Here is a 24,940-nt window from a genome sequence, read left to right on the forward strand (position 1 = left end):
GGCGTTCCAACCTTGAGCGCGCATTCCTGTTTCTAGCGTTTGCACAGGTTGTCACTACCGATGGATCAGAAGCCGCTGCGTCTGTGAGTGACCTTGCATCGGCAGACTCGGACACTTAGGAGAAAGGGGAGGTCTTAGAAGCTGGCGGAGGGATGGGGTTCTTTCTCCAGACCGGAAGGGGAAGACGGAGGGGAGGTCGCAGGGCTGTTGGGAGCAAGAGTGGAGGCTTCTGAGGTTTCCTGCTCTCCTGTCCCAATTCATTTTCACCCTGGTGTCTTCAGAGTCTCCCCGGGAGAACTAAAAACTTGCCGAGCCGGATTTCCTTTTTCTTAGGCCTATTCTGCCCGCGACCCACCATCTCCCTTTCATTTCTCTCCTTGTGGCATGTGTTGATTAGTCAAATACTTGTAGACATCCGGTGCATTGATGGGTTTTGGCAGACTAGATAATACTGTCCTACACTGGCGTACTTATGTTGCGGGGTCGGCTAGCGCAGACAAGAGTTCATTCAGAAAGACTGTTGAGCAGCGGCAATGTGTCCTGCATGGTGGCAAGTGTTGCACAAACGAGTTCCTGCCTTTATAGCTGGTAGTCTGGACAAGAGGAACAAGTGTTAACGAATGCGAAAAAATAAAGAGAAAAGGTTGATGGTTCTGGCGGATATATAATAATGATGTTTGGCTAAATGGAAGGAATTAAGGCTTTCCTGAGGAGGTGAGGATTTAATTCTGGTAAATATTATTGTATTTAATTAACCTAGAGAAGTTACTGAAACGTTTAAAAGCTCCTTAGTGCGATCCAGTTTTTGTTATGGAACATGAACCTGCCGGAAAGTTGTGAAACAAATCGGGGTCAAAGCAGAAGGCCACAAGGATTAGGTAAAGTAATGGCAGAGAAAAAGTTCAGGAATTGATCATTTATTAAGCAGCTGTACTCATAGGGCTTGGTGTTTTGATTATGAGAAACTTTACTGTAAGGTTATAGATTTCTGTCTTCAGTCATTAGGATCAGAAAATGCTGAAAAAGGGCCCAGATCAGATAGTGAATATTGAGTGTACTGCTCAGGAATTGACAATCAACAGGGACCAAAAAGATATTAGAGGCTCTCAGAGAATAAATTAGACTGCATGATAGTTATGAGTTTGTTCTGAAATGGTTTTTGAGATTTTGAGAAAGTGGCATCTTCAGTCCACCAGGAAAGCTACAGACATTTACTAGGCTTTGATGGATGGGAAAAGCTTTGAGATTGAGCACAATGGGGCTATTAGGAAAGAGAACTTTTCTAGAGCCTAGCAGAGACAGAGTGGTCACTCTGCTGTTTGAGAGAGTTCAGTTAGGAAAACTTAGAGAAAGTGCTGGAAAAACAGGCCAGGACCAGAGGAAAACTGTTTCTACAGGAAATGAGGCACTTTGTAATGTTTTTTTAGGACAGAACATTAAACCGAAGCAGAGAAAGCACTAGGAGATGGTAAAGTCTACCTTGTCTCACAAACGAGACAAAGTAAGTCTCTCTGCATCTGCCATCCCTTCTCAGTTGTTCAGACTTGTTTCCCTCATTTCCCATCCCTCTTCTCTCCTTAGCTTGTCCTCAGACTTTAAGTTTCTCATCTGCTTTTCTCGTCCCTGTTTCCTTTAGCCTTCTCCTGTTTACACTTCGATTGTAGTTTAACTATTCATTCCTCCAGACCATCATATTCTGTTATTAGAAGTATTGATGAAACATGTACAATAAATCATATCCTTATGCTGCTTGAAATTGTTTGATGGGAGGAACAATAAAAGAACATCAGGGAGATGTGCTGACAAAACAATAGAAACTATAGTATTTTGATTTAACAGCTGTTACACAAATAAGTAAGGGCCGGTGATGGCCCAGTGGGTAGAGGCACTTCTGCCATGCCTGCTGACCTGAGTATAGTCCCTGATGACAGTCGTGGTGGAGAGAGTGAGAGAGAGAGAGAGGGAGGAAGGGAGGGAGGGAGGGAGGGAGGGAGAGGGGGAGAGAGAGAGAGAGAGAGAGAGAGAGAGAGAGAGAGAGCGCTCTGGTGGTTCTCTCTGATCTTCACAGGAGCACTGTGGCACATACATACCCTTCCAATACAATCATCCCCCAAAGTAAAAACAAAAACGATGTAAATCAGAATTTTAAAAGTCAGAGCTTGATGTTAGAACAACTCACTTCACAGCTTGGGATAGTCCACCCTATCAACCTCTGCTCTTGTCATTCTTCTCCTTCCTGTTCTATAACATGTTATGCTTCCCTCCCTCCCTCCCTCCTTCCCTCCCTCCCTCCCTCCCTCCCTCCCTCCCTCCGTCCCTCCCATCATAGCCTTTTCCATATAAACATGTGATTGGAGCTTTCTTTCCCTTCTTGTGAACTCCTTGAGGTTTTAGATATGTCTGTTTCTGTAATTCTAACATGTTCTTAGGATAGCGTCTGACACGCTGAGCTGTGCATAGTGTAGTTGTCTAGTTGGTGTTTGCTGGATGATGACCGCAGCCGTGTGGTGAGGCACAGGCCAGAGGTAAGGAGAGCAGAACAGGCATGAAACATGGTTGAAAACTCACTTGGACTTTCATTAAATAAGGGTTTAGCTGACTCTTAATGACCAAGTTGGTGATAAACCCACCCCACAAAATTTAGGACTCGGAAGGAGTTGGCTCAAGACGTGAAGAGCTAGATTATAGATATGGTGAGTTGCAGGTGTTGGTGAAAGATTCAGAAATCTGCCCGGTGGTTTGTAATAGTTGGTATTAACCAAAAATCAGAAGATACCTGCTGGGATTGGATCGTATATCTACTCTAAAAGACAAATGCATGTATACCAAGCCTAGCAGATCCATTTGTGTTTCCTGAATTGCTTTCTCTTGTTTGCAGCTTGGCTTGTGGAGATGTTGAAGGGAAGTTCGATGCTTTATTCAATAGAGTTCGGACAATTCAGAAGAAAAGTGGGAACTTTGACGTAAGATGGCCATTTTTACTGACAGTTGACAGTTTACTACTGTAATCAGACATTAAAGTAATGATTGTTTGTTAACTTTATGACTGACTTTCCCTTTTTTTTGTCCTTCATATGAACACTAAGAAGCTGTGGATTGATAGGAGGAGGGGAGGCCTGCTCACTGCTTTACACTGTTGGAATTGAAATCCTGTTACTTTCTTACTGAACCAAAAACAAGCAAACAAATTGACAGAGCTAGCCAGTTCTGAGACCTGGGTTTTATCAACCCAGATCTGCTTCATGAGTGTGCACTCTGGATTCAATCAGATAACAGATGTGCAAATGCTTTACTAAAGAAAACTAGAAATGAATGTTGTGTGTGGTTGCCACGGAGATTATGAGTTCCAAAGACACAGGAGAGTATTGTAGGTACAGGGAAAATTTGTTTGTTGGATTAAGGGATAAGTAAAAACAGTGGGCAGCAAATGTGGTGTTCTCATACCCTGTACTTTTGAAGTCTAATACTGAAGTTTTGTATTTCACGGATGGACGGATTCTTTAAGTGTCTGTTTCAACACTACTGTGTATTCCAAGGAAGGAGGGTAAAGAGGCCCTAGGAACTCTTGGAAAGCACATAAATTTTGCCTTCTGAAGGCTCCTTTCCTTCATGCTCATCCATCCTCAACTTGGAGTGATTGACAGTGCATCAACATTTAATAATTCATAGAACTACCAATTAATTAAGTGAATGAATAAATACTTGATTAGAGACTATTTAATAGAATGATTAGCTGAGTACTACAGACAATAATGTAATGTTTAACTTTTTTGTTGGTTTTTTAATCTCATATATCTTTACAAAACTCATTTTAGCTGCTGTTGTGTGTAGGAAACTTTTTTGGCTCTACCCAAGATGCTGAGTGGGACGAGTATAAGACTGGCAAAAAGAAAGGTACAGAATTTATTGTTATTTAATGTTATGGTATCTTACTAAATCTTTGGAGCTGTGGTTGTTGGGTTGTTTTTTTCACATATCAGTTGCTGAAGGTTTCTCATGCATTGGTGAGCACACCTGCTTTGGGGAGTTTTTCTCCTGGTCTTGGTAGCACATAATGCTCATGATGCTACTACTTGAGAGGCTAAGGTAGGAGTGTCACAAATCCATGAATGGCCAGCCTAGGCTACGTGGTTAGAGTCTAAAGTAAAATAACAAAGAGTGTTATGTCCCTCTTAAACTCTGCATTGAGCTGAAAAGAATGCATGCATATATATATATGTATGTATGTATATATATGATCTGTGGTTTTCATGTTTGAAGTTTGCTCTGTTTCATTCAAAGAAGGCATGCTCATTTAGAGTGGCAGGAACCAGATAAGTACCTCTAAACATATCCTTTCTTTTTTCTTTTCCTCTTTTGTTCAGTTTAAATGCTTTTTTATCAAGTGCTTTTATTTTAGGCTATGTTTCTTTTCATTTTATATACATTGACTATTTAAGATGGCAACTTTTTGGTCTGGTGACATTACTTAGTAGTCAAGTCATAGTGTTGGATTAGGAATCCTTAGTGATGAACATGTTCCACATTTAGGCTGGCTATGGAAGGGATTTTTGCCATGACTATTTTTCCTATGAGGAAACGTTTCTCAATTTTCAGAGCAGATCCAGTAACCCTATGGTGACATGTCTATTTTCCCCTTAGCTCCTATTCAGACATATGTGCTCGGTGCCAATAACCAGGAAACAGTAAATTATTTCCAGGATGCTGATGGCTGTGAATTGGCTGAAAACATCACTTACCTGGGTGAGTTAATTTTTTTTTTTTGTAATGAATTTTCTCTCAGGAAAAGTTTTGACTAGATTCTTCTGCCATTGCTGTTTGAGAGAGTGAGAATTTTGTTTTGTTTTTCCCTTTGGGGAAGATTTTTCCTCACAGTCTGTGTCTAGAGCCCTTTGTGACAGTGATGTTTCTTCTTCATTGTTTCTGTTTCCCCTCAATCTCCTTGTGTTCCTGAGCCCTGGACCACTTTTTCAGTCAACCAGAGTGACCAATCCCTTGCCCACAATATATGGAGAACTTAAGCTATACACTACATTTGAATCAAAGAAACTACATCCTTACAATGGCCTTGCTGGAGACTTATACATTACTTGATAATTTGACTTCTAAGTAGCTTTACTCTAGGCTTCAGTCTAAGGCTCTGGCAGCTCAGATCTGTAGTGTTCATCCTTGCTTGTTTTTTCATTCCTTTTGTCTTTTTTTCCGTTATAAGGGACACTCTAATTCCAGGGAAAGCTGCTCATAGCTCTCTGCATTTCTCCAGCTTCAGGACAACGGGGGTTGTCAGGTTTTGCTGTTGTTCCCTCTCCACTGTCTGCCTTAGTCTGCTGTCTACCTGATGATCATTTACCTCAGTATTTTCTAAAATGGCTCCGTTACATTCTTTGTGGTCTTGTATCTGTAGAAAGCATCTGTTTCCTCTGTTAGAAATGCTCTTCACCATCCCCACCATAGTCTCATTGCAGCCGTAGCCCTCATAGAAGTAGTTTTAGCTTCTCCACTCGTGAGACTCCTTTAGGCACAAGGTTTAGGGAAACTTTTGTAATATGATATAAAATTTATTATTATATTGTTATTTATGTTACTAGCGATCAAACTCAGGGCTTCACACATTTGCTAAATATGTCTTCGGCCACTGAACTGTATCTCTAGTCTCTGTGCTTATTGTGTGTGTGTGTGTGTACATTTGCTACAGTGTGAATGTGGATGTCTAAGGACAGCTTTGTGAGTTAGTTCTCTTCTTTTACATTATGTGGGTTCTAAAGACTGAACCCAGGTTCTAGATTGCAAAGTCAGCACCTTTTCGTGAGCCGACTCACCAGCCCTGCTTTTACAAAAGGATTTATATTATTTTCTGTATAAGGGTGCATTGCCTACACATATACGTATGTGTACCAAATGTGTGCTTGGTACTCTCGGAGATCTCCTGGAGCTGGAATTGCAGACGTTTGTGAGCCGCCCTGTTGGTGCTGGGAACCGCACCCAGCTCCTCTGAAGGAGCAGCCAGTGTTCTCCATGCCTGCGCCTTCTCTGCCCTCTGCGTGTTTATTTTTAGCTACAGTTGAGACAGACAGTTTGAAATCTGAACATGGGTCCGACATGTCGCTATCCTCAGTGTGTTTTCTCAGTTTGCATTAAGAACACCACTGTATTTGTCAGCCATTCTATTTGGTCACGTCTTTCAGCAGTGGTCTTGTTGGACCTGAAGCACTGCAGCTGAATATAATTTGATAGTTCTTTCTAGAGTAGATCCATTAAATTAAAATTTGGGGAGTTGGTAACTGTGAAAAATAAAACTGAGAAGACAGTCAAGCTGTTAAGGAGGTAGAGAGGTAATGCCTGGAGGTGACAGTACTGTGGTGACTGGCTGTCATGGGTGGGGGACAGGTGATCTAGGGTCTAGACACCAGATTTATAGAATCTGAGTGCAGGGGAAGAGGCCACTTCAGTTGCAGTCAGTGACCAGCAGCTGCCACAGAAGAGCTCTTCAAACCTAGGGAACAGCAACATTGTGAGAGCCAACCTGGATCCCTGGCAGCCAGAGTAGAGCTGTCACATTCAGGAAAGTAAAGAGAGCCAGGAGATGGAAGCTTGGGAGAGAGAGAGGAAGTGCCACATTTTCTCCTGCAGCTTTGACTGAAACCCGTTCATCTTTCTTTGAACCCAGGTCGAAAAGGTGTCTTTACTGGAAGTTCGGGGCTGCAGATTGTATACCTCAGTGGGACAGAGTCCTTAGATGAACCAATCCCAGCTTACAGCTTTAGTCCCAAGGATGTGTCTTCCCTGAGAACAATGCTGTGTTCTGCATCCCAGTTCAAGGGTGTTGATATTTTACTCACGTCCCCATGGCCCAAGTACGTGGGGAGCTTTGGGAATTCCTCTGTGAGTAGTGCTTGTTCAGTTGCAATTTTTAAAGCAAATTACACTGGCTTAAGTTGGGGTTTTAAAGTTTGTCTCTTTATTTTGAATATGTTAACTCTTAGTGCCTTTTACTAGAAACATTTTGTGAAAAAAAAATCAAGATTATATAAGCTACATCTACTGACAAAAACAGTTGATCTCATAAAAATATAATTTGTAGATACGATTGCTGAATCTTAATTATTAGCAAATGGTTCCTGAAATTATGTTCTCTACAAGTATCCTCCCTTAGCCTTCTTTATATATTTTGCAAATTTATTAATTCCCAGTGGAAAGATTTACAGCTATTGGGCATACTTCCAGTTGCATTCATTTTCTACTTTCATTCCAGAATATTGGGTTTGGCTACCAAAATATATTTCAAAATTGGGTCATTGTGAGATAAAGTCTAGTAGTGTAAATATTAACAGACAGACACTTATCTGGGATGCCTTGGAAGCCACCCCTGTATTTTTATAAATAGTCCTATGAAGGGGCAGTTACTGGGAAACTATGACATAGACATGGCCTAAGAAGGCCTTGGGATGTTGAGTAAGGGTGGAAAGCATCAGCTGAGCCTCAGTGGAAGGAAATGTAAGACTAAGACTGAATTTGGGAATAAACACTCACAACTAGATCCCAAATTCAGTGATGCCCCGGAGCATCCTGTGTGTAGATCAGTCCTTGTTGACTTAGCACTATGTCTGTGACCATAAAAGTCAGCAAGATGTCAGTGTCATCAAGAAGAGTGTTGAACAGAAAAGAACCTAGTTTCCCTACCAAGCTGTGGTTCCTCCATTTCTAGAAAGGAAGCCCCTCATTCTGGGAGAGCAACAGTCAGCACAGGGCAGTAGGGGTGGAGACTTCCGTCAAAGTTTGTAAACAGCCGTATAAGATTTTTCGGGGGAAGAAACAATATACTTAGCTATCTTTGTGATACTACAACCAAGTTCAAGGTCGGTCACCTTTCTTTAACAGAGGCTTAAAGATGGCAAACATAAGAAAAAAGCTAGGAATGTTCTGTGAATAAATCTACTATGACAAAATATTTTACTTGCAAGCTTCTGTTTGCTTTGTTTTGTTTGAGACGGGGTCTCTATGTAGCCCTGGCTGTCCTGGAACTAGCCATGTAGACCAGGCAATCTGCCTGCCTTGGTCTCCCGAGTGCTGGGTTAAAGCATCTGTAAGCTCTGTAACGTAGGTGTGTTTGTGCCATTTCCTTGACTGAACAAAAGAACAGCGTATGTGGTTATGAGGCCCTTGAATGTTTGCTGGGCCCTGGGTGCTCCGAGTGCTAGTGTTTTAAGTTTACTTCCTGCATTGACCATGACGTACTGTGTTAGATACTCGTCCGCTCTAGAGCATATTATGTAGATGTAGTTTATTTGCTATAGGGAGAGAGCTCTTTTCAAAAAGGAGTCTTAGAGGTTACTATGGAGGGATTGCCTTGCCTTGTGCTGCCTAATTTCCACCAATTGTGCCATTTCTGTAATTATAATATTCCAATGTTCTTATGATTGCCCTAGGTATGCAGTTCACTGCAAATTTGCATCTGTGTATTAATTTGAAAGATATTTCAAAACATTTTCTTGTTTCTTTATATTTCTTTATACTTCTTGAGTCTGTGTGGATAACCAGGTTTCCATTACTAGGGAGAAGTGGATACCAAAAAATGTGGCTCTGCTTTGATCTCCAGCCTTGCTTTGAGCTTGAAACCAAGGTATCATTTTGCTGCTTTGGAAAAGTCGTATTACGAGAGACTTCCCTACCGGTGAGTTACATCTCATGGGTGGTCTCCATAAGCTTGCCTCTTGTTTGCTTTTAGCCATGTATCTTGGTTCCTTCGAGTCCTAAGACAGTGTGTCAGTTTTATTTTTGTTGGCTGTAGTAAAATGTCAACCTACAGAAGACAGGGTTTGTTTTTATAAGTCCAGGAGAACCCATCCTGGTGGGGAAGGCATAGTGTAGCAGCAGGAGCAGGAAGCTGGCTGTTCACATTTTATCTGTACTCAGGAATTGGGCCAAGGCTATAAACCTTTGAAGCCCATCCCCAGTGACATATTTTCTTCAATGAGGCTACATCTCCCAGGGAGTTCCAGAAACCTCCCCAGATAGTACCTCCAACTAGAGACCAAGTGTTCAAAACCATGTGACCCGCTGGAGGACATTTCCCACCCAGGTGCCACACTTATAAGTTTCCTAACTTGAAGTAAAGAAATTAGACTATAAGACTCTAAAAGTTTAGGGTTTACTATTATAGTGCTCCGTGGTGATTGTTACAGAGTGTTAGATCCTGGTTTTTTGTTTTTGTTGGTTTGAGACAGGGCCTCTCTATGTAGCCCTACTTGTTTTAGATCTAACTTTGTAGATCAAGCTCTCCTTGAACTCACAGAGATCCATCTGTCTCTGTCTCCAGAGTGTTGGGATAGGGGCGTGTGCTGTTGCACCTGTTTAGGTCCTGCTTTCTCAGGCCACATCAATATATCTTCTTGTTTAGCCTTGAATATTCAGCTGTCCGCTCAGTCACTTTGGAATGTGGAATTTCAGTTTGAGAATCAGAACTTACATTGAACTGGATGTGGTGTTTCTTGCCTGGAATCCCTTACACTGGGAAGCTGAATTGGAAGGATTTCAGTGAGTTGAGAGCCAGCCTGGACTATAGACTGAGACATTGTGTTTATCTCTGCCCACCAAGAATTTGTACTAATACTCACCCTCCAGCACCTTAAAATCTTCTTTTACTCACTTTCTTTTTCTTTAGTTATCGATGTTGATTAGTGTGGAGTACTTTTAAACACAGAAAAACTTAACAAACAAAAAAACTGATCATGCATTTATGGCATGTCAACCATTTTTAAAAATCAAAGTATACTGTGAATTAGTGTTTGATGCATATCTGTTCAATTTAGAACATGCTTCCTTTAGTCTCACTTTTTCATGCTTTCTTACATAAGAGAGAGGGGTACATTGGCCCTATGAAGTTAGGGATATGTAACTACCGAAATGCTGGGTAACTTCTAAGGTCATATGACCTGTGGTGAATTCAAGACTTTTGCTCTTCTCATGACCCTGTGGAATCTTATCTACTTCACAGTAGTAAATCAAAAGTAAAATGGTGGTGAACAACCCTGTCTCTGTCTGCCCCCTTTCCAGTTAAGAGTCCTTCCTCTCATGTTCTGGTTCCACATAAGCACACACATCGCTTGCACGCACACATACACTTTTAAATCTAGGTTTTAGAGAAAGTTGTAGCATTTGTCTTTCTGAGTAGGCTACGTCTCTTTATATAATGATTTCTAGTTCAGCCCATTTTCTTGCAAACGTTGTACTTTTGTTTTAATTTAAAGTTGGAAATCCCATTGTGTATGTGCACCATTTTTAAAACCCACTCCTGTGTTGGATAGCTAGGTGGTTCCCCTATTCCAGGGGAAGAGGGTAGAGGTAAACATAACAAGGTGTGACATAGGCCTCGTGGTGCCGCAGGTTATGTGGTGGCTCGGACTTTGGTATGTGAGATGCCCCTTAGCGCTGCTCAACTTCACATTCCCCCCAGCAGCATTTAAAGTCCTCTTTTCCATCCCTTTAGGGTGACATGAAAGGAGGAGGAGGAAGGAAGAGAACCAGGGGCAGGTGGTACTGGGACGGGGAGGAATTAATGCAGAGCAAAGACTCCTGTAAGCACATGCCATAATGAGACCCATTGTTTGTAAAGCAGATAAAGATGGAGATCTGTTACCTTTCAGAAACCACGTTGTTCTACAAGAAAGCGCGCAGCATGCCACTCGCTTCATAGCTCTGGCAAATGTTGGAAATCCAGAAAAGAAGAAGGTAAAGATTTGGGTGGTTGGTTGGTTACTCAGCTTTCAGAGCTTCTGGCCTCCAGAAGTCCTCTGTAGTCCCAGCAGCTTCAGTGACTCCTTGTAAAGGTTAAGTTAAGTTGCCCTGAGTGGCTTGTGGGAAGTCTTAGAGAAAGGCGTGGTTCCCTGGGGCAGTGTGGGAAATGGGCTTCCTTTCATTCCACATCCATGTGCTTGCCTCTGTTGCTACACGTGAGCTTGTCCTCAGCTGACATGCATACCTCCTTTTAGCAGCTTCATTTAGCTGAAATAATAAAATCCTATCAGGAATATTTTTCAAGCTAGGCACAGTGAAGGACGCCTTTAATCCCAGCATGAGTGAGTTCCAGGCCAGCCAAGGTTACATAATAAGACCCTGTAACAACAAGAACCAAAACAAAACGTGTGTGCATGTATGTATATATATATGTATGTATATTAGTATTTCCTTAGCTTTTGAATTAGTAGCTATACCTGGAATCTAGAAAATAGTGCAGATGGTAAAAGAAAGACCAGAAAACTAGGTTGTATTTTCACTTCCCTGGGAATGCTTTGCTAATGCTAAGTTGGACTGCTGGGTGAGATTCCATAGTAAGCAGTGAGATGAGGGGATAGGCTGTGGTCCTCTGTGGCTGATTGTCCTCTAAGGCACATCAGATAAGCAAACTCCTGCCCCTTCTCTATTTTTTAAGGTTTGAAAGCCCATTCTTAGCAGGGCTGACCTTTCCTGCTGAGCAAAGTTGTGGGATTTCAGTCCTTTCTGAGTCTTGGAGACCCATAAACAGCTCATTGGAGTCACAGTGTTAACCTGACAAGTGCATCCATCTCAAAACTGTTCCGATCTATGACCTTCTCATCAGTAGATGTTCTTCTTTTACCCTTTTCCGTACTCTGTCCGGGTATATCCATCCTCCCGCCTCAGTTAAACAGATGCTCACAACTTCGAATTTTATTTCCATTATTTCATTGAGGTAAAATATGTTTCTGCCTAAAGTTTTTGATCTTATATCATTAGCCCAAGAATTATAAAATATGTATGTTTTCTTGTTTGCTGCTAGTCCCTAAGGAAACGTATCAGCGTGTGTGAGAATTGTGTCAGAGGGGAGACTTAATCTTTTCCAGTTGGAATGTTCATTAAGAAGATGGAATTAGAGTTCCATCGTTCTATTGACAAAGGTCACATAAACAAAAGGTGCAGTGACAGGAACAGTTTGTCTTCAAGGCTTACAGAGCAAGTTCCCCTGTCCCTGTAGTAAGGGTTGTCACCATACCTGTCTCCAAGTGAGGAACCTAGTCTGCCTAAGGGCTGGAGCTTTGATCTGCTACTCATTACTGTTTGAGCCCTCCTTAGCCATTTCAGAAGCCACCAGATGGACATTTGCTACACTTCTCTGTAGCACCACAACAGGCTTGTGATTTTACTTAGTGTCAGAGGCTTTCATTGAAGTTGTCATCATAACGTGGGCTGATGACAGTGAGACAGCCTTTTCCCTAATGCTACACTCTTTTTCTTCGAAGTATCTTTATGCCTTCAGTATTGTTCCTATGAAGCTGATGGCTGTGGCAGAGCTGGTAAAACAGCCTCCTGATGTCACTGAGAACCCTTACCGAGAATCTGGGAAGCAAACAACTGTAGGAAAACAAATTCCTGCCCCTCAGGTAAGTTCCAGTTGTGGGCTGGCTTTCAGGCCAGCTGCTCTCCATTGGCGTGCCTTTCCTGCTTATAGTTTCATCCATTTAACAACTTCCGTTTTTGAGTTTTAATGTTTTTCCTCTTGGCAAATTACCATAATATTTAGAAGATTCTGGTAGGTGGTAGGTTCAGACCCTTTAGTCGCAGACGTGGAGGCAGGTGAATCTGACTTCTTGGCTAGCCTGGTCTACAGAGTGAGTTCCATAACAGACAGGGCTAGACAGAGAGACTCTATCTTGAAAAACCAGGTCAGCCTATCCAGGGCTATTTAGAAATACATCTCAGGGAAGAGGAAAAGGAAGAAGAAAAAAAAATCAAGCTCAATTTTAAAATTGTATTTGGGGTTAACAGTTCTATGCTGAGTCTGTCTAAGGTGATTCATATTGGGTTTTTTCTGTTGTTGTTTTTTTTTTTTTTTTTTTGTCTGCAGTTGGTTATTCTCAGTTTTGGGGGCAAGGATATGTTGGTGGCAGAGATTTATGATTTTATGATAATTTCTAGTAGAGAAATAAGATTTACCTTGAAGAAGTTTGTTAATAGTAGACTTTAGAAATTAATTTTCTCACTACTAAAGCAAGACCTATTGATCACATTTCCTTCTCTGTTCACTCCACAACCTTTCCCTGCCTCCTCTTTTTGCCTTTGCCCCAAGTGGCTCATCCTCTCTCCCCTTCAGTTGAAGTTGGATCAGACTTGCTTCGTTCTGAAACTTCAGGGCTGCTCATGTCATTACTGGGAGAGAAAGAAGATAAATGGAATTAAGTTCATACTGCTCTGGCCTAGGAAAAATTGCTCTATAGCTTGCGTTTCATTTTGGATAAGTATGCTGATTTATAGGACTGAGAGTCCCACAGGCATCAGGGCTGGGATATACTTGTCTTCCCTAGACTTGCCTAGAAGGGGCTGAGAGGAAACGTGAGTAGCAAGGAAGCGTCCTTTAGGTCGCTGCTTGGTTACTTGTCTACGGGCTCACCAAGTAACATCCTCCCCATTGACCCTTGCAGGAAGAGTCAGCCTGTCAGTTCTTCTTCGATTTGAATGAAAAGCAGGGAAGGAAACGGTCATCCACAGGCAGGGATAACAAGCCTCCTCATGCTAAGCAGCCTCGCAAGCCTCGTAAGTACCCTGGTCTCCACAGTAACTCTTTGGGGGATTGTTTGGAAAGTTGCATTGCTAAGAGCATCTTCTGGCAAAGAAAAACTTTGGAGCCATTAGGAGCAAAGTAAAAATAGAATTGCATAAAGATGCCCTGACTCTGGGCTGAGATTCTTCCTGTAAGGATGAGAGAAAAGCTCTGTCTGTGTAAATAAGCATATAAAACTGATGTGAGTTCCTGCAATGATAGCAGACCCAGGCTTAGGAGAAGGACTTCTAGGCGCCTCATTGAGATCCTCTTTCTTTACCCTGTTGTTTTAAAGAGGAGAATCTGAACTTAGGAAGGTAGGTAAACCCACAGTTATGGGGCTAGCCGCAGTCAGAGCTAGGACTAGAATTGGGGTGCCTAACTGCCCCCCACCCAGATCAGTGTTCTCACTGTAGCCTGTTGCCAGTTTGTATGCTGCTTTAGTCACTAGATGATCTGTTTGTGGATCACCTACTTGTGGTTCCATTATCAATTCTGAGGCTTCAAAGGGAAGTTTAGTTTCATTGACAGTGGTGTGAGGCGTTGACAGTCATAGTGAGAACCACAAGTCCTGTGCATTGTGGAAGTCTTTGCAGCCTTTGTGGTGTGGTAGACAAGACAACAGTGAATAACAATGAATTCTCTGTTGAGTTAGTGCTATTGTTGGTGTGTGTATGTGTGTGCACATGTGCTGTGTTGTGGAAGTGAGAGGACAACTTTCTGTAGTGGGTTCTCCTTCACTGTGGCTTTGGGTATGGAACTCAAGTTGTCAGGCCCTTGTAGCAAGCATTTTACCTGCTAAACCATCCCGTTAGCCACAAGGATGATTGTGTAGGGTGATTTTATCTGTTGTGATTGGATCATAATAATGCTTGGCCTTCTTTCCTATGAAGCTCAGCCCCCAGGACCTTGTTGGTTTTGCCTCGCCAGCCCTGAAGTGGAAAAGCATCTGGTGGTCAACATTGGCACACATGTGAGTTACTTCCATAGATGGGCAGCACAGAAGGAAATGCCACTTACTTGGTTTTTACTAACTTTACCTGGTAAATGACCTACATATCAAATTTACCTCACCCCCTCCTTTCCTTTCTTTGTGAGTCAGGATCTTTCTACATAGCCTTGGCTATCCTGGAACTCACTAGACTAAGCTGGCCTCTAACTCACAGAGATCTTTCTGTCTCTCTCTGCCAAGTGCTGGGATTAAAGGTATGAACCAATACTCCCTGACAGTTTTCACATTTCAAGTGTACAGTTCATTGATAAATTATGCAACAATCACATAATAGAGGTTTAGATGCCCAATGTGATATTGCATGCTTTTAATCCCAGTCCTTAGGAGGCAGAGGTAGATAGATGATCGCTTGAGTTCAAGGCACATCTGTCTACATAGCAACTTCCAGAACATCCAGCACCACACAAAGAGACCCTTGTCTCAGAAAAACGAATATGAAAGAGAGGTATAGAGCATTTCCATCAGTCCAGTAAAATCTCTTAAACACATGTATAGTAATTTCAGTATCCATTCTCAGCCTTGGCCACCACTTGCATACTTTGTATCTTTTTAGGACTGTGCAGTTTTAGACATTTAACTGAAATCATGTAATGCATTGTGTGTGTATGTGTCTGTCTGTCTGCTTTCACTAGCATCATGTTTTTAAGTTTTATTCATACTATAATTCATGTATAAATGTTTTATTGCCAGTTAGTGTTATACAAATATATTGTTTATCTAGTCACTTACAGCTTTATAGAGAGTTGGTTAATTACTATTTTATAGCTCTCAGGAATAATGTTTCTGGTGTTTGCGTATAATAATATTTGCATGTGTTTGTGAAACATAAACTCATATTGTCATTTCTTTTGGATAGATACTAAGAAGTAGAATGTCTCAATAATTTGGTAAATTTGTATTTACACTTAACAAGGGAAAGATATATTGTTTTTAATCATGTGTGTGTGTGTGTTGCTGTATGTGCATGTGAGTGCTGGAACCTTGGATTGCTGGGCTGGAACTATAGGAAGTTGTGAGCCACCTGACATGGGTGCTGGGAACTGAACTCAGGTCCTCTGCAAGAGTAGTGTGCTCTTGACTGCTAAGCTATCTCTCCAGCTCTGTTTTAACGTTTTAAAAAATTGTCAAACTGATTTCCAAAATGACTACATTATTTTATGTTCCCAGTAGCATGAATGTTTAGCCTTTCCATATTCATGTCATTATTGCTTAAAGGCTTTTCCTCCTCTCCTGACAGTGTGCGAGACTGAAGCCAGGTCTTGTGCATGATGGGCAAGCACACTCTGCCACTGAGATCCACCCTTAGCCATTGGCTGCCTGTGTACTATAGGCATTGTAGGTTTATAGAATCGGTTTCATAAGCACTCCTCTGTCTCCAGAGGATAAATCTTCTGTGTATGTTTGGATTCGTCTGTGTTTCATGAAATATTGAGTTGATTCTTTTAATTTCTCACTGTTTTAAATATTCCTCTGTTTTCCCCTGTTTTAAATATTGAAAACAGAAGGGGATAATGTCATTTATATATGCATACTAGATTTAAAATGTTGATATTGTTATCATAGTCTTGTGACTTAATGCCTGTAATCTTAGAATTCAGGAAGCTGAGGCAGGAGGATTGTACAAATTCAAGGTCAGGTTGGACTACCTAAAGAATTCTAGGCTAGGCTGGGCTTCAGAGTAAGGCTTTTTCTTTAAAAACAAACAAATAACAAAAACAAACCAAAAATACCCCTAGGAACTGAAGTTCATTAAGCATTAGAAAGATTAAAGTGATAAATTCAGTTTGCCAATCAAAGATTGTACCTAGTGAGGGTTCTCTGGAGTAACATAGAATAAGTCTCAGTAGGTATAGAATGGGAATTTATTAGAACTGCGTACAGGCTGTGGTCCATCTAGTCCAACAATAATTGTTTACTTATGGCAGGTCAAAGAATCCAGTTGTTCAGGCCTTGAGGCTGGATCTTAGCTGGTCTTTAGCATAACACTGGAATCACAAAGATGTAGACTTAAATGCCAGTGAAGGAATAGACTTGTTATCAACATGAAAGCTAACAAAGAGCAAACGCTTCCTTCTTCTGCATGGCAGATTCCAGGTGGGTTTTTCCCAGTCCAGAGAGTAGAAGTAGATCTTCCATTTCAACTTAATCTGAAATCCTTTCAGATGGCAAACACCATGTGTCTCAGGAAGTCATTCAGTTTTATACTTTTTCTCAGAGGGTGCAGTTCAGGCTCTGTAAAGGTAAGTTTTTTTCTCTTACTTACAGTGAAGTCACTAACCCCCAGAGTTCCAGTTATACTCTATTCCCCATGGCTAAACTGTCAGCTTACTGTGTTACACTAAGGCAGACTGGTGATGTTCATCTGTTTTGGTTTCATTCTAATTTTGGTTTCTAAAGGTGACTTTCCTCCTCATCTTATGAATCTGAGAGTTTCTTTTTTGTGGCCTCCTGTAGACCAAGTGGAGTCTCACTTTGGTTTTGACTTTCTTTCAAACTGAAGAGGCCTAAACTTACTTATTCATGTTTTGCATCTTAGTTCTTGGCACTCTGTCCAGGGAGGTGTTCTGGAGTCAAGGTCTGTGACACACAGTTCTTGTAAGGCCGTGAATGAACTCTGAGAGCAAGCTGACAGGCTTTTACTTTTGTGGGTGTGTTCTTTTTAGATCAGCTCTCCCCTCTCTGGATTGCCTTTTGCCAGTCTTCTCTCTTACACAGCCTATAGGAAGGCAGGCTTTGAGCTGCCTTTTGCTTGGGAAGCATAAGAGAGCAGGAGGGGTTGGAGCAGATGGCTTGGCCTCATGCTTCTCTAGGCCTTGGGGAGAAATGTTCTTTCTTTGCTTCCCATAGTTTATTCCCCCAGGAAATGGGCCTGGGAAAGATGAAGGAAATTGTTCCTCTGTGTCCAAAGCCTGCAAAAGGTGTCTTCAGGCATGTATTTGACCAAGCTCCCAAGTGCAAAGTAGAAGGCCTTGAACATTTTGTCTTAGACTAGTGCCTGCCTAGTAGTCAAATCTACACTGCCCTGTACTTTTTCTGGGCTTCTGAGTCCCTAGGAAACAGCTCCAAGTCTCTTCTTGCAGCCATTTGTTTTATTACGTTTTGCTCGGGGCTTTCTCTGCTGGTGCTGTGCCTTCCTTTATAAAGTATGCTTCTGTGGTGGTAAAGGGGAGAGTCTGCTGAGTCCAGAACAACAGTTGCGAGTCCATGTTCCTCATGGGGAACATTCATTTATGGCCTTTTATCTACTTACATGATTAGAGACCACACAAGAATCAAACAGGTTAGAAGAGCTTGACAGCAGGACATTGGGAAAGTGGGAAATGGTGTACAAGAACTGGCTGTACATTAGAGGTGGGGACAGCTGCTTAGTCTAGCCTTTAAATAGCTAAAGAATACGCATCACAGTATAAAGATGATGTCCATGCCAGTGGTTTGTGACAAAGTAAAGGCTAGAAAATATAGGTTTCTAGAGTAACCTTTTCAAACAAATGTGATAAAACTGGATATTAATAAACTTTCAATGCCTCTGAGGATTTGGGAAGGATGTTGTTTGGTTATTGGTAGTGAGGCTCTTCCTCTATTCCTAGGCTGGCCTTAAATTTGAGATTCCCCTGTTTTAGCCTCCAGAGTAGGTAGAACTGTAAGAATGTGTCACCACTTCCTGCTCCTTGAGGTTTTGGTGAACTTAAATCCCACGGGAAACCAGCTGTGGATGCTTTAGTTCCCTGTCCGTAGATCAAGGAGGAGCCACTGGACTTTCTCATTCAGCCTTAGCTTTGGGGCCACCACACTAAAAGTATAGTTTTTTTATAAGTCCCTATGTATTTGCCTGTATTGATATTCCTTGGCCTTTTGCCTGCTCACTCTGAACATCTTCCTTTCACACAATGACTGTTAGAGCAGCACCATGTGTCTGGATGGTTCTGTTTTCTCTTTTATTGTTACTGGTTTTGCCAGGGCTGAGGCTGGACTGAGTGCTGGGATTAGGGCATGAGCCTCCTCACCTGATTTACAGGATTGTTTGTTTTGTTTTTTTATTTATTTTGTGTGCATGCTTATATCTGTTGCTGTTAAAGACTGACAGTCATTGTTGGAAAACAGTTCTCTGACTCTGTGTTTGAGGTTTTTCTTTTCATACTATTGGGTTGTATACCTCCTTCCTTTAACTTTGTGGAATTTAGTTAGTACATTATAGCTGTAGGAAAACTCATGCTGAGAATGTCACCTTAGTCTTTCTGTGAGCCTAGAAGTTTATTGGGGATAGCTAAGTGGGGTTTGATATCCTGGGGGAGGAAGGAAGGAGTCATTTTGAAACAAGAAGTATTATCTTTTTGTGGTTGAAGAGAAAGTGATAGTAACAAAATTGCTTTAAAGTTTAGATCCTGGGAGGGAGACCCCAAATAGTCTTTGAACTCTAGCATTTAAAACCAAAACCTTCTTGTATGCCTCTAGTTCATATGCTGTTTTCATGGAAATTTGTTAAAACTGATCACATTCTTTAGAAGATACTTTAAAATGCTGTACTAGTCCTTAAAATCATGTATGTATGTATGTATGTATGTATGTATGTATGTATGTATTAGTTAAGTATATGGGTATGTCGGTGCACCATATATATGTCTGTTGCCTGCAGAGACCAGATAGGGCATTGGATTTCCTGAAACTGGCATTACAGATGGTTACAAGCCACCATGAGGATGGTAGGAGTTGAATCTGGGTCCTTTGGGAAGACAGCCAGTGCTCTTAGCCACTAAGCCATCTCTTCAGCTCCTATTCTAACCTTTAAAACCAAATTTTTAAAAATATAATTTCTATTAAGACTATCTTGGGTCAGGCATGGTAGGTCATGTTTTTAATCCCAGCACTCAGGAGACAGAGGCAGGTGGATAGATCTCGTTGAGTTCAAGGCCAGCATGGTCTATAACTTGAGTTCTAGGACAGCCAGGGTTGTTACAGAGAAATCCTACCTCCCCCAACCGCCCTCCCCACACAAACTATGCAAACAAACTAAAACAACAACAAAACAAACAAAAGACTATCTTGCATTGTATTGGTCCAGGGCTATAGTCCCAGAGCTAGATTCGGAGCTGAGAGGGTTGAATTTGAGGCTGCCCTGTACAACATAGCAAGAGCCTGTCATCCTGTCCTGGCTGGAAGGGGGCAACATCTTGAGCATTTTTTAGTGTACCTCAGGCACACTGTGTGTAAAAGGGTTTTCTATCTGAATGATCATACAAACAGGCTTGCTATCTTGTTCTGTGATTCAGTGCTATCTTGCCCTGGCCAAAGGAGGCTTATCTGATGACCATGTCCTCATCCTACCCATTGGACACTACCAGTCAGTTGTGGAGCTTTCGGCAGAGGTTGTGGAAGAAGTGGAGAAATATAAGGCTACTCTGAAACGCTTCTTTAAGAGTCGAGGGAAGCGTTGTATTCTATTTGAAAGAAATTATAGGAGCCATCACCTCCAGCTCCAGGTACGTGTTTTCTGCCCAGAACTTGGAAATCACTGTGGAGACTTTGAGATTGATAAATTTAAATAATAACTTTGGTATTTAACTTTAATTTAATGATTAGGGCCTTTAATATTATTTCCATGATAATATTTAATAGTTGTCATTTAGAGGACTGGATATATCTGCTGATAATCCCAGAGAAGTTCATGCTGGAGGTAGTTGAACAACAGGATGGTGTGTGCCCTGTGTAGAGAGAGTGGATAGTTAATAAAGGTTCCAAGGAAGGTGACTGCATGGATTTGCTGGGTAAGATGTGCCTAGTTCATGTGGAAGCCCAGCATGAATGGAGGCTTGCAGGTAGGAAATAGTTTCCAGCTAGCATGGGGCTAGTCCTTTGGAAGTTGAATGATTTATCTCTTTGGTGGTAGTGTCTTCCTGGTGCATTTGTTAAGTGTTCAAATGGGCCTGACTCTGCCACATACATTATGCAGGAGCTGGCAAAGGCTTAGAGACAAAGAAGTCTCTTGAGTGTTTCCTAATAACAGATTGGCTCCCATATGTGACAGCTCTCATAAGTTTAAGTCCTACAGCCAATCCAATGGAGGCTGTTTGGCCTGAGGAAAATCTATGCTGAGGGGTGTTTCTCCACCCCAGTGATGGGTTTGCTACTTCCTCAAGATTTAAAGACTCAACTTCTTTGGAACTAATACAAAGAATTTCTTTGTATTCCTCCCACACCAACCCAGGTCATTCCTGTGCCCATCAGCTGCTGTGTTACAGATGACATTAAAGATGCCTTCATTACCCAGGCACAGGAGCACCAGATAGAGCTGTTGGAAATTCCAGAACACTCAGACATCAAGCAGGTGAATCACGAAGGGGTGGTAATGTTTAGGCAGGACTTAAGATCTCGTTTTTGACATGTTGAATCAGAGATACTAAGTAGTGGGCCATTTGGTACTAGAAATACCACATGATATTGATAAGACTAGAGATGAAGATGTCATCATAGCAAAATCTCAGTGGTTTCCTGGGAAGATTAAGGACTTTTCCTGGAGCTGGGAAGATGGCTCCAAGGACTTGGGTGTGATCTCCAGCAGCTGTGTAAGGGTCATGAGCTAGGGCATGTGCCTGTGATCCATGTGCTGAGGAGGTAGAGACAAGAACTTCTCAGCCTAAGTTGAAAAGCTGAGGCTCAGCGAGAAAGACTATGCCTAAAATGAGGTGGCAAGACCTGAAAAAGTCACCCAGTATCATCCTCTGGCCTCCACAGGCATGTGGACACACCTGTATATGTAATCCCATACACGGGAATAGGTACACATAAACAAGCACATATGAATTAAACAAAGAAACTAGACACTTCCTGTAGGTTTATGTTAGGTGATACATGATTGGACAGTAGAGAGGTAGGTGGGGAAAGGTCTAGGAAACTGGAAGAGGCTGTAGGTGGAGGTGGATGGAGGAAAGGATGGAAGCTAATGTGTGTGTTCCTCTCGGCGATTCTCTAACTTGATGAGGTTGTTATGATTATTTCTAGGGTTCTAATTTATCTCATATAGATGGGCAATTTATATCTTTGTCCATTGGTTGTAAGCTTATTGTGTAGAGGGTTTGTGGAATGAGAACTTAACATATAAACCTGCTTGCTAAGTTAATGGTTGTCGAGTCATGCTTTTCCTGGGCTGTGGAGAATGTGAGTTAAGTTCTAAGCTGGTAAAGGAGCAGTCAGGGCGAGTAGTTTCAGCAGGGTGGGAACCCCGCTCGGGAACGAGTAGCCAAAGTTCCAGACCAAAAGAGAGACAGCTGAGAGAGGGCGGTATGGGGACAGCATGGTAGAGAAAGAGCCTGGATGCAAGGCTTTATAGTGGAGCCGCTGCTGCCAAGAGAGACCAAGCAGGTCTGGTAGCAGCAGATTCCTTTTTAATATTTACCGAAACAACTTCCTATGATGGGACTTAGAAGGGTTAGTACCACTCGGAATGTATTAGCCTTTTAAATGCTAGTTCCTATGTTGTGTTACACTGTTTTTAAATTTCTTATCTGTCCTTACACATTTCTGTTTACTTCAGATTGCACAGCCAGGAGCAGCGTATTTTTATGTTGAACTCGACACAGGAGAAAAGCTTTTTCACAGAATTAAAAAGAATTTTCCCTTGCAATTTGGAAGGTTTGTATTTTTTCACTCTATGTAATGTATTTCATTTAACCTGTTATAAACAGGGTGACAGGCTACATGAACAGTCAGTGAAAACCAACTAGGGAATGGTCCAGCCCCAAGCTTAGAGCCTTAGACCAGATTACTGATGCAGCTGTGGGCTGGAGAATTGGAAGTACCATGAACAAATCTCGAGGAACATTATTCTTTAGAAACTTAGAGCAGGAAGGAAGGGCTCACTTCTACCAAATGCAAGGGCTCCATGAAAGGCTGAGACTGCAGAGGGAAACACACCATGAGAGCATGCGGGTGGAACAAAGCACGGGCAGTGCACTGGTGCTGGTCAGACCCTGGCAAGAGCTTTCCAGGATTTGTTCCCATCTCCCTTCCACTGTGTTGTCTGTCCTGCCTTCCCAGCATAGCCCCACACAGACATGAAAGCGAGAGCCACAAGCTACATGTGCTGTTGGATTCTTGAAAATGAGGGGCAGTGATAAGAGACAGCCTGCTGCCACACCTGTGATGTAGTTTGATCCTGGGGACTTTGGTGGTAGGAGATAATTGATGCCCAACTGTGCGTTCTCTGAACACAGGTGCTGTGGCGTACACGGACCCACATATAAATAAATATATAAAGTTTAAAAAAGAGAAAATGGAAGTGAGCTTAAATTTAAATAGCCACACCCAGCTTGTGGCTACTCTACTAGATTCTGTATCTTAAGGTGAGTTAAGTAGCATGCCCTTGGTCACACAGTTGAAGGTTCACACCTTAGTGTGGTGAACAAGATGGTCTTTGACCTTGTTATTCTGTAGCATTCTGAAAGCCTGTGTGGAGGGAAGTAGAAAATGCACACAGTGCATTGTCTTGAGGATGATCTCTGATTTGCAGCTGTTCTCTGACCACTCCCAGTGGTTTATACTGGGCTTTGAATGAGCCTTCAGCCAATCCTAGACTAATTTGGAAAGTCTCCAAGAGACTGCCCCATTGGATAAGTCCAACAAATATAGTTCTTTTTAAAATAAATAACTGATAAATGGGAACACGTATCTGTTCTTGTTATTATCCTTTCTTAATCTTACTGCCTTAGTAACAGATGCAGCTATGCACAGTGGGGACATAGTCAGGAAATGCCAGTGTACACAGCTCTGTACAGTCCACATCTTTCTGTCATCATCGTAGTTGTTTATGTTTCAACCCTGAAAGCTTTCAGAATACAAATGTAAGTTGATTCATTTTATACCCAATAGAGAAAATGGTTGTATCTTCAGTTTACATATGAAGGAACAATGCTTATGGTTTGCCAGGCAAACCCAAGTTTGAGTTTAGGTCCTTTGACTTTCAGTGGATACTGTGATTCATTTCTGCCTTTTCTATTTATTATACCTTCAACGTTGAAATGAGCCACATAGAATTGTTTTTAATATATTAAAGTAAGTTAAAAGTAAAAATATATGGTTAGAACTTTGAAGCTGCTTGTATATGTAGCTATACAAGTTGTTTTCTTCACATTGAACTTCTCTTGTGTACTCATACAGTGAAGGGGCTAGGAGGACAGGTAGAAGAACTTTAAGTGAGGATGAGTATGACATGTGACCCAGCAAACTCAGTCTACTCAGTATGTGAAAACTATAGCTTAAGGCATGTGCTTTGATTATATAGCTTCAGTACCAAATCCTATAAGGAAGGTGCTCTTGTAAGTGGGGAAATCAAGGCCAAGAGATGAAGTAGTATTCAAGTCATAGACATGAAGTACCAGAGCGTGAACTGGAACTGTCTCTGACTTAGGACACCAGGGCCTGTCCTCTAGTTTGTATGTGGTGCTGTTCCAGGAAAGGAGAAATAAATGAGGTGGAAGAGGACACTTAATATGGCAATGATTTCAATAGATAGGATGGCAGAGATGTCATCAGGGCAGGAGACCAGTGTGAGCTGTAAGCAATCTGCATACTCTTTAGATGACACTGAGGATAGCTCGTGGCTGGAAAGGAACATAGGAAGGGTGGCTTCTAGTTACTATTCCCATTTTCTCTTCTTTGTACTCTTTGCAGGGAGGTGCTGGCTAGTGAAGCTATTCTCAACATTCCTGAGAAGGCTGACTGGAGGCAGTGTCAAACCAGTAAGGATGAGGAAGAGGCCCTGGCTCGCCGCTTCAGGAAAGACTTTGAACCCTTTGACTTCACTCTGGATGACTAGCCAAAAGGAAGGGCACAGCACAGGTCACACTGGCACAGAAGATTGTTCCAGCCTATTCTTAAAGTGAAACTACCATCTCTTGTGGTGGCTGCCTCCCTGCCTCTTTTTAGTATATTCCCATGGACCTGCCTGCAGCAGGAGGCTCCTTTAAAACAAGTCATTCTGAGATACAATGATATGTTAAAAGAATGTCTGCTATGTATTTCTAAGAACAGCTCTGTTTCTCCACATCCTCACAAACTTAAACCTTTCAGATTGGGTACAGTACTCATGCCTCTAATCTCAGAAATTGAGTTATGGCAGGAGGATTGTTGTGAATTCAAGGCTAGTCTGGACTACACAGTGAGTTTCACAACAGTCTGGTCTATAGTGTGAGACCCATCTCACCTCCCCATCCTTGCCCTTACCCCCCCAAAATGTAAAAACAGTGTCCTCCAAATCTTGTAAATAATAAAAAATTTGTCAACTTTTCTAAGGTTAACAAATGTCTTATGTTGCTTATGACCACTGAAATGAAATGATGTGTATGTGATGAGACCAGAGTTTTATCCCAGAGTAACACAGCAAC

At 41.9% G+C, this 24,940-nt stretch overlaps 1 protein-coding gene across 3 annotated transcripts; it reads left to right on the plus strand.

Annotated features, from left to right (window-relative positions):
• Nucleotides 1-24,802, plus strand: CWF19L1 (CWF19 like cell cycle control factor 1). 3 transcript variants are annotated; one of them, XM_080911831.1, is made up of 14 exons: nucleotides 1-83; nucleotides 2,879-2,963; nucleotides 3,816-3,894; nucleotides 4,642-4,743; nucleotides 6,668-6,882; nucleotides 8,553-8,671; nucleotides 10,644-10,728; nucleotides 12,255-12,395; nucleotides 13,434-13,545; nucleotides 14,446-14,525; nucleotides 19,832-20,041; nucleotides 20,767-20,886; nucleotides 22,093-22,190; nucleotides 24,228-24,802. In XM_080911831.1, exons 1-14 carry the CDS (start codon nucleotides 61-63, stop codon nucleotides 24,370-24,372), a joined length of 1,614 nt encoding a protein of 537 aa, XP_080767957.1. In that variant the 5' UTR covers nucleotides 1-60; the 3' UTR covers nucleotides 24,373-24,802. The 3 variants fall into 3 exon arrangements, with proteins under 3 accessions (XP_080767957.1, XP_080767958.1, XP_080767959.1); XM_080911832.1 differs by lacking the exon at nucleotides 1-83 and having other exon boundaries at nucleotides 3,832-3,894; XM_080911833.1 differs by lacking the exons at nucleotides 1-83; nucleotides 2,879-2,963; nucleotides 3,816-3,894; nucleotides 4,642-4,743 and having other exon boundaries at nucleotides 6,715-6,854.
• The last annotated feature ends 138 nt before the right edge of the window (nucleotides 24,803-24,940 follow it).

This window comes from Micromys minutus, assembly GCF_963924665.1.
Source record: "Micromys minutus genome assembly, chromosome: 2".
NCBI lineage: Eukaryota > Metazoa > Chordata > Mammalia > Rodentia > Muridae > Micromys > Micromys minutus.

What these genes read in the sequence shown, in the direction of transcription:
- CWF19L1 (XM_080911831.1), top strand. Translation starts at nt 61, where the DNA reads ATGGATCAGAAGCCGCTGCGTCT. An exon ending in TAAGACTGGCAAAAAGAAAG is followed by an intron (nt 3,895 to 4,641) that starts GTACAGAATTTA and finishes TTTTCCCCTTAG; the next exon opens with CTCCTATTCAGACATATGTG. An exon ending in AACACTCAGACATCAAGCAG is followed by an intron (nt 20,887 to 22,092) that starts GTGAATCACGAA and finishes TGTTTACTTCAG; the next exon opens with ATTGCACAGCCAGGAGCAGC.